A 14,764-nucleotide genomic window follows, 5' to 3' on the forward strand; every position below is an offset into this window, starting at 1 on the left:
GGAACTATGATGAAATATATTATTTAACTCCTGACAGAAGTTATAAACTTAAGATGTCTCTCCCTCAAAAAAAAGAAAAAAAAAGATTATCTTTGTGGCATGACCACTGTGTGCATGTTTTGCTTGACTACGGTTGGTGAAAAGGTTTCTCTCTCTGCTCCATTTTTAATTGGTAAATGTAGGCTTATAATGAACAAGTACAGTTAGCAATAGGGACACCCAAAAAGTCACTGAAACTTTATTTAAATGAACTAAAGAAAAGAGAAGGAAATTCAGAAGAAATCTCTGAATCTTTGAAACAAGAGAAGCAGAATCATTTTCAAAGTAGTGTGCAAATTTAAATAAATGCTTTTAAAATTCAAGTGGAATGAAATGGAAATTATTGAGTCATACACATTCTTAATTTTGTGGTATATGTGTATATAGAAATGCTCTTTTTTTGGTGTTTAAGTTCAAAATTGTTTTTCAAAATTTTTTTTTATTTAAAGAATCATGAATCTGGATATGGTTACCAATATCAATTTTGAGTATAGATAGAAATATGAGATTCAGAACAAGTTGTACACCAAACTGAAATGATGGCAAAATTAAATAGCTTAGATAATATTTTTTAAAGTTCAAGCACAAGTGATGATGACTATGTAAGTTCTTTGAAAATTATAAAGCAGGGGCGGAGCCAAGATGGCGGAGTCAAGATGGCGGAGTAGAAAGACGCACATACGCTACCTCTGAACCCACTGCCCATAAAATATCTGTAAAAAAAGAACCACTGGCTAATTCTGGAGCAGCAGAAGCCACAGAACAATGGAGCAGAGGAGATTTCTGCTCCAGAGAGCCTGAAAACCTCTCGCAAAAGGCCCCTCGCGCCCTGGACCCGGAGCAGAGCCCAACCCTGCCTCGGCGGCGCGGCGCGGAAAGGAGCGGATCCGAGCAGGCTTCAAGGACGCTGTGCGGGTCCCTCCACCCACAGGTGACAAGGGTCGGTGAGAGGGTCTCTTCGGTGGGTCGAGAGGGGCGTGGGGTGCCCCCATAACTCAGGCCCCCTCGGGAGGCAGCAGTGGAGGCGGGAGCAGACCAGGGCTTCCCAAGCAGGCAGGAGCCCAGATCCATTGTTGAAGGTCTCTGCATAAACCCCCTGAGGGAACTGAGCCTGAGAGGCGGCCCTGCTCCCACCTGAGCAGCTGAACTTAATCTCACACTGAATAGCAGCCCTGCCCCCGCTGAAACCCTGAGGCTGGGAAGCAGCATTTGAATCTCAGACCCCAAGCGCTGGCTGGGAGGATCTGGAGGCGAGGTGGGTGTGAAGAGAATATTCAGAAGTCAAGTCACTGGCTGGGAAAATGCCCAGAAAAGGGAAAAGAAATAAGACTACAGAAGGTTACTTTCTTGGTGAACAGGCATTTCCTCCCTTCCTTTCTGATGAGGAAGAACAATGCTTACCATCAGGGGAAGACACAGAAGTCAAGGCTTCTGTATCCCAGCTCACTCAATGGGCTCAGGCCATGGAAGAGCTCAAAAAGGATTTTGAAAATCAAGTTAGAGAGGTGAAGGAAAAACTGGGAAGAGAAATGAGTGACATGCAAGCAAAGCATGAAAAACAAGTAAACACCCCGCTAAAGGAGACCCCAAAAAATGCTGAAAAAAATAACACCTTGAAAAATAGGCTAACTCAATTGGCAAAAGAGGTTCAAAAAGCCAATGAGGAGAAGAATGCTTTCAAAAGCAGAATTAGCCAAATGGAAAAGGAGATTCAAAAGCTCACTAAAGAAAATTGTTCTTTCAAAATTAGAATGGAACAGAGGGAAACTAATGACTTTAAGAGAAACCAAGAAATTACAGAATAAAATCAAATAAAACAAAAAAATAGAAGATTATGTGAAATATCTCATTGGAAAAACAACTGACCTGGAGAATAGATCCAGGAGAGACAATTTAAAAATTATGGGACTACCTGAAAACCATGATCAAAAAAAGAGCCTAGACATCATCTTTCATGAAATTATCAAGGAAAACTGCCCTGAGATTCTAGAACCAGAGGGCAAAATAAGTGTTCAAGGAATCCACAGATCACCACCTGAAAGAGATCCAAAAAGAGAAACTCCTAGGAATATTGTGGCCAAATTCCAGAGTTCCCAGGTCAAGGAGAAAATATTGCAAGCAGCTAGAAAGAAACAATTCAAGTATTGTGGAAATATAATCAGGATAACACAAGATCTAGCAGCTTCTACATTAAGGGATCAAAGGGCGTGGAATAGGATATTCCAGAAGTCAAAGGAATTAGGACTAAAACCAAGAATCACCTACCCAGCAAAACTGAGTATAATACTTCAGGGGAAAAACTGGTCTTTCAATGAAATAGAGGACTTTCAAACATTCTTGATGAAAAGACCAGAGCTGAAAAGAAAATTTGACTTTCAAACACAAGAATGAAGAGAAGCATAAAAAGGTAAATAGCAAAGAGAAGTCATAAGGGACTTATAAAAGTTGAACTGTTTACATTCCTACATGGAAAGACAATATTTGTAACTCTTGAAACTATTCAGTATCTGGGTACTGGGTGGGATTACACACACACACATGCACACATGCACACACACACACACATAGAGACAGAGTGCACAGAGTGAATTGAGGAGGATGGGATCATATCTTAAAAAATGAAATTAAGCAGTGAGAGAGAAATATATTGAGAGGAGAAAGGGAGAAATGGAATGGGGCAAAATATCTCTCATAAAAGAGGCAAGCAAAAGACTTATTAGTGGAGGGATAAAGAGGGGAGGTGAGAGAAAAACATGAAGTTTACTCTCATCACATTCCACTAAAGGAAGGATAAAATGCACACTCATTTTGATATGAAAACCTATCTCACAATACAGGAAAGTGGGGGATAAGGGGATAAGCAGGGTGGGGGGGATGATGGAAGGGAGGGCATGGGGAGGAGGGAGCAATTTGAGGTCAACACTCATGGGGAGGGACAGGATCAAAAGAGAGAACAGAAGTAATGGGGGACAGGATAGGATGGAGGGAAATATAATTAGTTCTTACACAACACTACTATTATGGAAGTCATTTGCAAAACTACACAGATTTGGCCTATATTGAATTGCTTGCCTTCCAAAGGGAAGGGGTAGGGAGGGAGGGAGGAAAAGAAGTTGTAACTCAAAGTTTTAGGAACAACTGTCGAGTACTGTTCTTGCCACTAGGAAATAAGAAATACAGGTAAAGGGGTATAGGATGGAGACAAGGGCAGAGAGGGATGATAGAAGAGAGGGCAGATTGGCAGATAGGGGCAATTAGAATGCTCTGTGTTTTGGGGTGGGGGGAGGGGACAAAAGGGGAGAAAATTTGGAACCCAAATTTTGTGAAAATGAATGTTAAAAGTTAAATAAATAAATAAAGGAAAAAAACACTAGAAAAAAATTATAAAGCATTAGAAAAATGAAAATGATTTTAACATTTAAATTATATTATGCATATAAAGTGTAATAAGTTGTAAAAGGTAAAATACTTAAGATACCAATTATAATTTATTTTAATTCAGAACAAAGACTAATAGCTTTTAGAGAACAAAGGCTATGAATTACTTAGGTTCTACCTGATTAGTGTACTGTGGTTATCTAATTAATTATTTTTGGAGAAAAAACCCAAATCACTTATATTTGTTTTTAACACTATAAGAAGTAATTAAAAAGTCGGAAGAATCTTGAACTAGGCTAAAAGAATTGTTGTTGCTACCACAGGTTAAGTCTAATAGCCAGATTGTTACAAAAAGTAAGAACAAACAAAAAACCTAACTCTTTAGAATGAGTCTTTTTTAAGGTATGATCCAAAACATGCACCAAAATAGCATATCAAACAATGAAAAAAGGGGGGAAGAGGGTGAAGGAAAGGCAGAGTAACAACATTTTCAGACTTGAAATTATATTAAATGGCAGCAATCAGAAAAGGATTTGATGATGGTTAAAAAACAGAAATGTAGATCTGTAGAACTGACAAGACAAGGGACAATTAGAAATAATGGACTACGACAGTCCAATGTTCAGTAAACCCCAAAACATAAATTACCTAGACAAAACTTCCTATTTGATAAGAATGGCCAGGAAAATTGGAAAGCAGTCAGGCAAAAATCTGACCTGGACTGACATCACATGCCAAAATGAATTCAAAATGTAAATGTGACATAAATATTAAAGAATATACAAAAATATTAAAAATGTCTATCATATACTTGGGAATAAAAGTAGAAAATGGATTTTTAACCCATTATGGATGGAGGCAATTATAAAATACAAAATCAATCATTCTGATCACATAAAATTAAAAGTTTCCACACAAAATTAAAGCATTTAGAATGAAAAGGGAAGTGATCAATGAGATAAATTTTGGATCAAGTATCTCTGATAAGAGTTAGTCACCATCCATGATAAAAAAACAACAAAAAGAAATATGTAAAACATTCTTCAACAGTTAACTGGTCAAAGGAAAGTGAAAATGTTCTACAACACTAACAATAAGAATAATGCAAATCAATACAACCTTCTGGGTTCACCTAACACATAGCTTAATGGGCAAAAATGGAAATATGAATTGCAGGAAAACAGGTGTTACTGTGAATCAGTACACCTGTTTTGCACAGCAATGTGGAAAACTACAACTTATGAATTTGATGGAATTTTACCATGCTATAAAAAATGATAAAAATGATGAATAAGGAGAACTATGGAAAGAATATATGAGTTTATCAAGCGAAGTAAGCAGAGCTAAAAAAACAATACACACAATCACTCCAATGATATAAATGGAAAGAACAAAGATATTGAAATTTAATGTTGCAAAATTATAAAGAATAAAAAGCAAAGAATAGAGCACCAAAGAGATATGGAAAGACACCTCTCCCTATTCCCATTCTTTTGCAGATCCATAGGTGTAGAATACATATAATGTCAAGTGTTGTCTCCCCCCAAAGCACTGTGTGGATCTGCTGAATTTTTTCTTTTCAGATAGGTGGAAAATACTATCCTGGTGTCAGGAAGACCCAAGTTCAAATTCTGCCTCTGACACTTACCAGTAGTGTGACCCTGCGGAAGTCACTTAACATTTGTTTCTTTCAATTTTCCCAACTGTAAAATGTGGATAAAGGCTGTAAGGATCAAATGAGATAATATTTATGAAGAGTTTAGCACTGTGCCTGGCACACAGTAGGGGTTGGCTTAATAAATGCTTGCTTCTTCCCCTTTCTTCCTTTTTTTTAAATAAAAAGGTTCTGTTACATTTGATTTCTCTGTAGGGGAATGACACTAGAGAAAATTTAGGCAGTGTAAAAACAAGGGATAACTATAAAAACATTTTTCAAACAAGGAAATATTACTATACTTGCTTGTTCTATTGTTAGCTATATACAACTGTGTGTTTCTTTCCTTCTTTTCTTTGATATAAAGACTCTAGGAAGGAAAGGGAAGGGGAGATAATGGAAAATGTAGGTGCTATAAAAAAGGGAGCAAAAACTCATTTTAGACAGAAAATAAGTCTAGGGGATAGAGAATGTCAGTGAGATAAAGAAGACTTAAGAAAAAGAGAGGAGAAAATAAGCCAATTTTCAAAACAAACAAAAAATACTGTCACAAGTAAGACAAGTATTCAGAGCATGTTAAAAACTATATTAACTTTGTTCCGAAGTTAACAAGCCATATCCAGACAGGTGACAGTTCTTAACAGGGGTGAGGAATTGTTCTTCACTTTGATTAATAATTGTTTGCTCTTGCCCGATTTTATTTCAAATTTATGTACAACTATCTTGGGAAATTCGCTAACTTCTCTGGGCCTCAGTCTCTTCACCTGTATAAGACACCAGCAGGAATAGATTCATCACTAAAATTCTATTATTACTTCAGGCTTCAGTCCAGGGGATGTGCATAATTTAAAGTCATATATTTTCATAATTGATATTTTAAAGGAGAAAATATTGCTGAATCACAGAGAAACCTTTGGTTCAGCTAAATCATTTATTAAGAGCTTACTACTTTCGAGGGAGACAACAAAGCACAGTGGATAGAACTATCTCCAAGCCAGAAGCTGATCTCTGACACACACTAGCTGTGTGACCCTCTCATACCTCTCACTTAACCTGTGTTCTAGGAAATTCTCTAAGGCGCTGATTTGCATTGGTAGAGAGTTTCCTCATCTGAGATTTCCCTGTACCAAAGAAATCATAGGTCCAATCCTGACCCTTACTATTTGCTAGGTGCTAGGGATTTAAGAACAAAAATTAATCAGTCCTTGCCCTAAGGGAATCTTACTTTCTACAGGAGAGAAGCAATATACACATAAATAATTAAACTGAAGGTTCTAAAATATCAAATAACAAATCTTTACAGTCAAAAACCTGATTTAAAAGGCAAATTTGAGCAAATGTGACTAGAAAATGGTTACTGTTTTCATCACCTTACTAAAGGCCTGAGATTCCATTTCCACTATCTTCTTCTTTCTCTACCCCCCACAATTTTCAGCAATGAAAAGAAAATCCTACTGTAGAAGTCATTAATAGAAGACTTTAGCTTCTGTGACTGATTTCTCAGAAGTTAACATTAAGTGCAAGTTACTCATTTGGGCCTACAAAAGGGCACATCAAAAATAGGATTATCTTTCTCATCATAAAGCAAAAGCAATTATGGCTGTAAATTAAACTTCAGGAGGAGTTTATAAATGTGATAAATGTGTAAACTGTTTTAGTCATGTCAATGGAAGGTTTAGCAAAGTGACCTCAATTCTTATCTTGACAAAGAAAAATGACTATATCCACTTAAAATTCAATGTTGCACTATCATCCAGGAGAACATCTCACACAAATTATTTCAGGTCTCTCATAAAGCTAGAAACTGCAAATAGTTCGTGCTTAAAAGTCAGATATTCCCACTTTGAAATTTGAGAAAATCAATTCAAACAAAAAATTATTCAGATTAAAATTTTTCTATTTGCCTTTTCATAAAAATAAGCAGTTTCATTTCAAATATAGCCAAGACATTTATAAAATCTGTATTAATTAATTAAAATTCCTGTAAGACAATGAATCCTGCTCAATGAAAATAAGATTTTGCTTTTATCAATCAACAGGCATTTATTAAGTACCTACTTTAAGCCAGGCACTGTGGATACAAAGACAAAAAAAAAAGTGTCAGCAAGGAATGAACATTGTACTCTGAGACAACATGCAATTACGTATGGTATGTGCATATATATGTACAAGCATATATATATGTACATATAAAACACAAATATACATACAAGTTACTTGGGGTGAGGGGAGTTCTAGTAGTTGGGGAAACAAATAAAAGCTTCATACAGAAGGTGGCATTTGCGCTAATTCTAGAACTTTCCCCTGGCTACAGAATATATTTGTTTTAAACTGCTGTTTTTCACTCCTCTCATGAATGTATTAAATAAATACACAGAGGCAGAATGGTGAAGGAAGGGAGATTGTCTGTCTTTGTTTTCATGCTATATGTTTCCCATTCAATTAACAGTGATCTATATTTCCTTGTCTTTAGAAAAGAAGAATTTAGTTTCAACTCTCCTTGGTTACTGAAACGATTTCAAAAGTTCAAATCTTTTGAAAAAAGGAAGATTAACTTTCACTTCAATCTTTAAGAACCACATGAATTAATTGGTAGTAAAAAGTTCTGGAGCTTAACAAAGAATTCTAAAACTACCATTTTGCATTTTTTTTAGCCTAAGGAAAAAAAACTAAAAAAAAATACATATAATAAATGGCATAATTGAACTGAGACTTCTTAGTCCTAAAGAAAAGTTAGATGAGTAACTATCACAAAACAATGCTTTCTGATATTGTATAAGAAGTCTGGTACAACAAGATCCTGGGATCTAATTAAGCACTTAAAGAAAAGAACATGTGTTCCTGTAATAACAATTAGAAAAGAAGCCTTACATAATAAAATTGGCAAAGATAAATAATTAAAAGTACTAAACAGATAAAGAGACTTATTCCAACTTAGAAACTAAGTTCTAATGAGGTACTTATCTTTTAAAGAGATACAAGGAATATTTTTAAATTTTAAGTTTATTTAGAAATATAAAATAAAAGTAATTTAATTAAATTGCACAAATATATATTACAGCAATCTGTACAAATTATAAATTCAGTGATGAACGACTATAGTCAGTGCAATCAAAACATTATCAGCTATCCTCACTGCTACTAATGCTGATGATCATAAGTGAAATGTGTTGTAAAATCAGGCAGAATGGGCTGGATAGAGACTATAGTAGACTTGTAGAATGAATAAGCATTCCTTAATTAGCCCATCAGGTTAAGTGCAAGCATTAATGGGCCTTTCCTAAAGTCTAGCATGACATCTTTCTCCAAACATGGCCAAGAAGAAAGTTCCATTAGCAATATTAATACAAGCTTAGTTGATCATTTTCATTCAATTAACTTCTTTCAATTAAATAGATAGCTTGACAAAAGCAGTGATAAAAGACCTGAAGGGACAGCTGATGACTCGAACTGAACATTAGTGTGCGAGAGGTCGCTAGTATTAAACGGACTGTAAATCTAGCATTCAATTTGGAAAATGCATTTCTTCTGCTCTCAGTCTGTTAATGAGCAATTTTAGCTGACTAGATATGTTTGCGGCAGAAATTTCATGGCAAGTCAAGCACCCTTTCTCTCTTCTTTTTTTTCCCCTCCAATAGTTAAATTCTTAGTGATGGTGGTTTCCTGCCAATATTCCAGCCACTGTAACTTCCAGATCCTTGCCTGCCATAATTAAAGGATAAGAATATGCTGGATATTTTGAAATAATTTACATTAAGCCCACATTGAATTAATACTCTTATTTTTTTTTTTTTACTGCAGCAAATCAATTAAAATGTGATATCCAGAAAAAGAAAATCTGTAAAAGATTGTCTAATAAAAGCAACATTCCAGGAGAGTAACATGAATTATTTAATAACTGGTAAATTTGCTGAATCCCAAAAGCATCCTAAATAATTTTTAAAAAAATTTAATTGAAACAAAGCTATATTTCCTTTGATTTACACTAATTTAAAAGGAAAAACACATTATACCTTGAATAACTGAATCCACCGTTTTTGTTCCATTTGTATACATTGTTGCATTTCAGTGTTAGTTGTAACTCCCACACTTTTAAATGCTACAATATATTCTTCACGAACTTCTGGTTTGGTTTCAGGATAAGCCAATTTGATGATTCCTAAGCAGGCATCTCGAAGGCATCGTGATAATATTATAAGCTCTTGTAATGTAAAAGGCATCATTGATGATTGTCTCTGACCTACAACTAAAAAAAAAAATCTGATATATTTTCTTGTAAAATGATTATGTAATTTTTCATACACAGTTAGATGATACACTCTACTATTCTCACACTATTTGCTAAAATTATTAAGCTGTGTTTTCAGAGAAAAATCAATCTTCAAAATCCTTACCTTCTATGGGATCACCAAAGAATTCATTATCATGTATGGAAATTAGCGAATGGCTAAACAAGGAGCTAAAAAGGTAAAAGAGTGGGATGATTCGACTGGAATCTTCTAAAGACATAGGAGAACCTCTTGATATGACCTGAAGCAATGGTACCATAGACCTTGAATTGAGGGAACAAAAAAGAAAACTTACAATCCATTTAAGATTATAGTATGTATATAAATTAATAATTGTTAGTATCTCAGAACCAATTAGGGCAGCCTGAAAATGGAAAAGATTATTTCCTGAGATAGAGTACCAAACCATTTGAAATGTTCAGGAAGAGGCAGAAGATTGTGATGTTGTAGGAGTGATTCTTACACAGTTTTTAAAGTCCCTTCCAACCCAAAGGTTCCATATTTCTACAAAACACTTCACTTCACTTCTTTGCAGGTACAAAATTCAATGGGGCAAAAGGTTATCTAAAGGGATCTAAAGTCTAAAAAGGAATCTTACCACCAAGGAAACAAGTAACATAATCTTAAGAGATATTGAGGTTTGAAACCCCAATGTCTACAGATGACTTTTTTTAAAAGTCATCAATGTTCCACTATTATATTTTAGGAGTCTCTGATAAATAGCTATAACCCCACCACAAGAAATATTTACCTTTTCTATTATGAGTTCATATGCCAATAGATATTTGGTTCTTAGTAACTGTCTCAGGAACCAAATATAGTGCCTTGAAAAACAATGGGTGTTTCATAAACCTTTGCTAACATTAATGAAAAGTTTTTTCTTTTTTCATTTTTAATAAAATCTGGTTAGCAATAGTTCTAATAAATTATCTGTGCTTATACTTCTGCTCCAGCAGGTAAGTTTGGAGGTTTGTTTGTTTTTTTTACACCTTTTCTTTCTGATTCTAACCCTATTTCCAATTCTGACTCTAGCCATAATACTGACTCTTATCTATAGTCATACACAGAGACTCTACTCTAGCAGATGTGAATTTATAAACAGTATTTGTAAGACCTTGGACAAATCATTTAATTCTCCTGTGGTTCAATTTTTTAATAATAAAAAGTAGGATCTTAACTAAATGACCTTTACAGTCTCTTTTCCAAACTCCAAAATTCTATGATTCTAGAAAAGCAGATGAATAAAAACAACTGTGACTTTGTTTTAAAAAACCCCATAAACTTCTGGGAGACAAGAACTAAGCACTTTATACTTTAAAAGGAGATAATATGACTGGCCAAAAGGGTCAAAAGTCTTGCTCCTTATACGCTAAGACAGAAGTTAATGAAGCACAAATCTCTTTTTCTTCTACTTACTTCTCACTATAAGCTTCAATTCAAATACTCATTTTTAAATGTATCAATCTCAAATACTTATAAACAAATAAAAGTTAATAAGTTGCTCTAATGGAAAAAACAATAGTCTAGGAGTCAGAAAACCTAATACATGAGGATCTATTACAGACCAGGTATGACACCTTATACAAATATTTCAATTTCTGTACCTAATAACTTCAGAATAATTCAAGCTCTTACTTGTGGTCCCTTTACTACTCAATGACAGGGGAGAAAAATGATTCAGCATCTATCAATTGCTGAAAAATCATCAAAGTACATAAATTTAAGTTGGGATAAGAATAGGGACACCAGACTTGTCATTTCAGTTGCGTAGGCAATTACCAGTGAGAAAACACCTTCTATCTATCTATGCTAGCAGTCCCATTTTCTGCAACATATATTCTTAGCTTCCTCAAGCACTGAAGAGTTAAAGGACTTGTTCAGAACTACAAAGTCAGGATGTGTCAAAAGTCCAGGTTTTCCTGGCTCAAAGGATATCCCTCTATTTACTACACCAGATTGTCTTCACCATTTATTCAAACACTGCACAATAATAAAATTTAGACTGGACCAGCATCCTAAACTAATTTCTTCAGAGCACACTTTAGAGCTTAAAATATATGAACAGAACCCATCCCTACCTTGAAAAGATACAGAATACAATCTCTCATGTAGAAAAAAAAATCCAATATTGTTACTACTAAAAATGTAAAATGGTAGTAACAGCCTGTCTTTGGAAAATATTTCTATATTAACTGAGGAAGAGCTGAACAGATGATGATATATTAATGTGGTAGAATACTACTGAGTTATAAGAAATGATGAAGGGGATGGTTTCAGAAAAAACAAAGATGACTTGTACGAACTGATGCAAAGTGAATTAAGCAGAATCAGGAAAACAATTTATATAGTAAAAGTAATATCGTACAGATATTAACTCTGAAAGATTTAGTAATACTTATCAACACAAAGAACAAACAGTTCCAAAGGGCTCATGATAAAACCTGCCAGCCAACTCCAAAAAACAGAACTAATAGACTTAAGAGTGCAAATTGAAACATTTTCTTCTATTTCTTTTTCTCCCTTGGAACATAACTAATGCAGAAACTTGTTTCAATGGGTGTGGGAGGGACAAAAGTAAGGGGAAAATATGGAACTGAAAATAAAGCAAAATTGAATTATTTTTTTTAAAAAACACTTTCATTTATGACTGCTTTCCTTTGTTTAATATATTAACAGCCTTTTATGCAGCAGGGAGGAGAGGAATTATTATCCTCCTATTACTGATGAAATTAAAACTCAGAAAAATTATTAAGGTCCACATAAAGCTAGAGTAAGGAACAAGAACAGAATCCTGGATAGGATAGTGTTGGTTGTTAGGGGATCTGAGGAAATAAAGTTTACTAGGATGCCTATGAAATAAGGAGGGTAGGGCATGTTTTAAAGCACAATATATGAAATTAAGCTTATTTTGATACCAAAAATTTGTTGTTATGTTATTGTTTCTGGCCATTTTATATTAAATATTTTAAAGAGGAAAGTATTACTAGTAGCACAATTTGCATTGCAAAGATCACCACCTTTTCTCATAACAGTGTTTGAGAAAGATTACATTAAAGAGATAAAGTATGAAATGAAATCACATTATATTTGTTATGATTTTATGATATGCAAGTGTATTAGGGAAATAAATGCTAACATTTTTATTAAGGGCTATATGAAAGATTCTTGACCAGCTTTTATTCATCTATTATTTAACAGGAAATGGATTTAAGTTTCAGTAGAATGAATAGAGATTAGAAATATGGAAAACCATCTGCTTTGCAAAGGATTCTGAAATAGCTAACGAAGCCTGTTAACATTCCTCCCCTGGAAGTGGCTTTTAAAACAATATATAGAGACAGTAAAGAACTTCCACCCCAGGGATCAAACATATTGATGCTTTATCTGCAAATATATCTATCAAATCAGATATAGCTGACAGCTAAAAATGCAAAAAGTCTAAACTGATAAAGGCAGAATCATAATAGAAAAATCCACAACTTTCCACAGACACAATAAGAGATGCAAAGTCACTGCAATGACTTCAGCCCCACCCCTTCTTCTCCTCCTAGTGACTTCTTCACTTAGTAAGACACAAGAGGTTGCATGGAGTTTAAATGTCTCTGTTGTCCCTTTCAATATTAAAAGAACAACAAATGATTGTGCTGCCTGACTAGCCACAGCTATCAACGTAGTAAAATGCCAAGCTATACCACGGTCCTGGCAAACTAAAAAATGCAGTTGATGTAAATGCCTTTTTTTTGGTCATTGTTCAAATGATTATTGTATTGCACATTTCTAACAGAATACAAATAAGTTTTGAAACCTTAAAAAAATTGCATAGTTTCCCTTTTGGGATAGTCGAAGCATAGTGTTTAAGGAGGGAGAACTAGAAAACTTACAGAGGTTTCTTTTAGAACTGTAACATAAAAGGTAGTGCAACTTTAAAGCCTTAAAGCTACAAAGACTTTAAGGGCACCTTGTCTTATATATCAGTAATTACTTTCATATTAAACTAAAAATCATTTTATAGCAAGATACCTTAAAAATTCACTTCTAATTTCCAACAATGATTACTTAAGACTTCGTATAATGAAAATGAGTTCAGTATAACAAGAATCAGATAATCAAACGAGATAACATTTGTAAAGCACTTACCACAGGGTCTGGCACATAGTAGATGCTTAATAAATGCTTGCTTCCTTCCCTTATTCCCTTCCCAGACTATAAGAAATATTTAACCATTTAGCACAGTCTAAACATATAGTGTTCATAGTAAATCTTTGTCTAGAGTATAATTCAGTTTACTCTAGCCTTGTACTAGCCTGACTTAAAATTTAAAACTTTCACAAATTAAACAATAGCCAAAATCAGTTTTAAAACCTGTCATTATATAACAACCTCACCAACCCTATCAATAAACATGAGGGGAAAGGGGAGGTGTGCACACCACAATGTTAATTAAAAATTTGATAAAAATTAATATCCTATTTTTCTTTCACAGGTCATGGCTTTACTTCCTGGCTAAGGGGCATCTGTTCCTAACAAATAAGGAATAATCAAGCAGAGTTACAAGCAATATCTGTTGCTAAGCTGTGGCACTACAACAGGTAAGTGAAAATTTCCTGCCATACTGATTCCCAATCTCCCTCTCTCTTAAGCTGCACTGAGTACAGCCAACAGGTGGTAAGGTCATAACAAGTTACAAGGCAAGAAGTCAGCTTGAAACCTCAACAAATGAAAATTAACACTATGCTGGAGTGAAAAAAGCAATTAGTGAATTCAAATCATTCTTATATGGGATGTCCTACAAAATAGGGTAAAGTAGGAGTCAAAGACACACTGGGTTCAAATTCTGGTTTTAGCAACAACTAATTTAATGCAGATCTTTGTAATATCCTGATTTTTAATTTCATGTATTAACAGTAGTAATGATACCTAGCATAACTACTACATAGTATTATTATGAGAACCAAAGGAAAAATGATGTATCTCAAAGTGCTTTAAAGAGGCAAGGTACTCACCCTAAATTTACATTCCTTTCACAGGAGCAACTTTTTCTTTTTTTATAAAAGAGATTTGGATAATAGGTCTGGTCAAGGTAGGGATGGATATCTATGGTTAATGCCAGAAGGCACTAAAAGGCAAAAAGGATTCTCCTATATGACTCCAAAGAAGCTCTAACTCTCATGGGATCATCTCTTAAGTTCTTCATTCTGGAGCAACATGCCACCACCCAAATGTGGGTTTCACAAGAAGATGCTGTAACAGCTGGCGTAGCACTTAACTTTGGACCAACTTAGACCAACAAGGAACATGCCTTAGCGGTTTCTATGCCGTTGCCACCAGTAGCCAGAATAGCTCCTGGTAATTTAGGAATCTGAGCTGTGAAATGAGACTTTAGTCTTCTCAAGTCAGCTTATGA

General features: G+C 34.6%; 1 protein-coding gene across 3 annotated transcripts in view; it reads right to left on the reverse strand.

Annotated features, from left to right (window-relative positions):
• Nucleotides 1–14,764, reverse strand: part of UBE3C (ubiquitin protein ligase E3C) — a 176,909-nt gene that overhangs the window by 103,246 nt on the left and 58,899 nt on the right. For all 3 annotated transcript variants that reach the window (XM_072652095.1, XM_072652094.1, XM_072652093.1), the window contains exons 12-13: nucleotides 9,466–9,623; nucleotides 9,085–9,317 (exon numbers count right to left, since the gene is read on the reverse strand). In XM_072652095.1, coding sequence (XP_072508196.1) covers nucleotides 9,085–9,317; nucleotides 9,466–9,623 — 391 coding nt within the window. The remainder of the gene's footprint in view (nucleotides 1–9,084; nucleotides 9,318–9,465; nucleotides 9,624–14,764) is intronic.

This window comes from Notamacropus eugenii, chromosome 3 (assembly GCF_028372415.1).
Source record: "Notamacropus eugenii isolate mMacEug1 chromosome 3, mMacEug1.pri_v2, whole genome shotgun sequence".
In the NCBI taxonomy this organism is placed as follows: Eukaryota; Metazoa; Chordata; class Mammalia; order Diprotodontia; family Macropodidae; genus Notamacropus; species Notamacropus eugenii.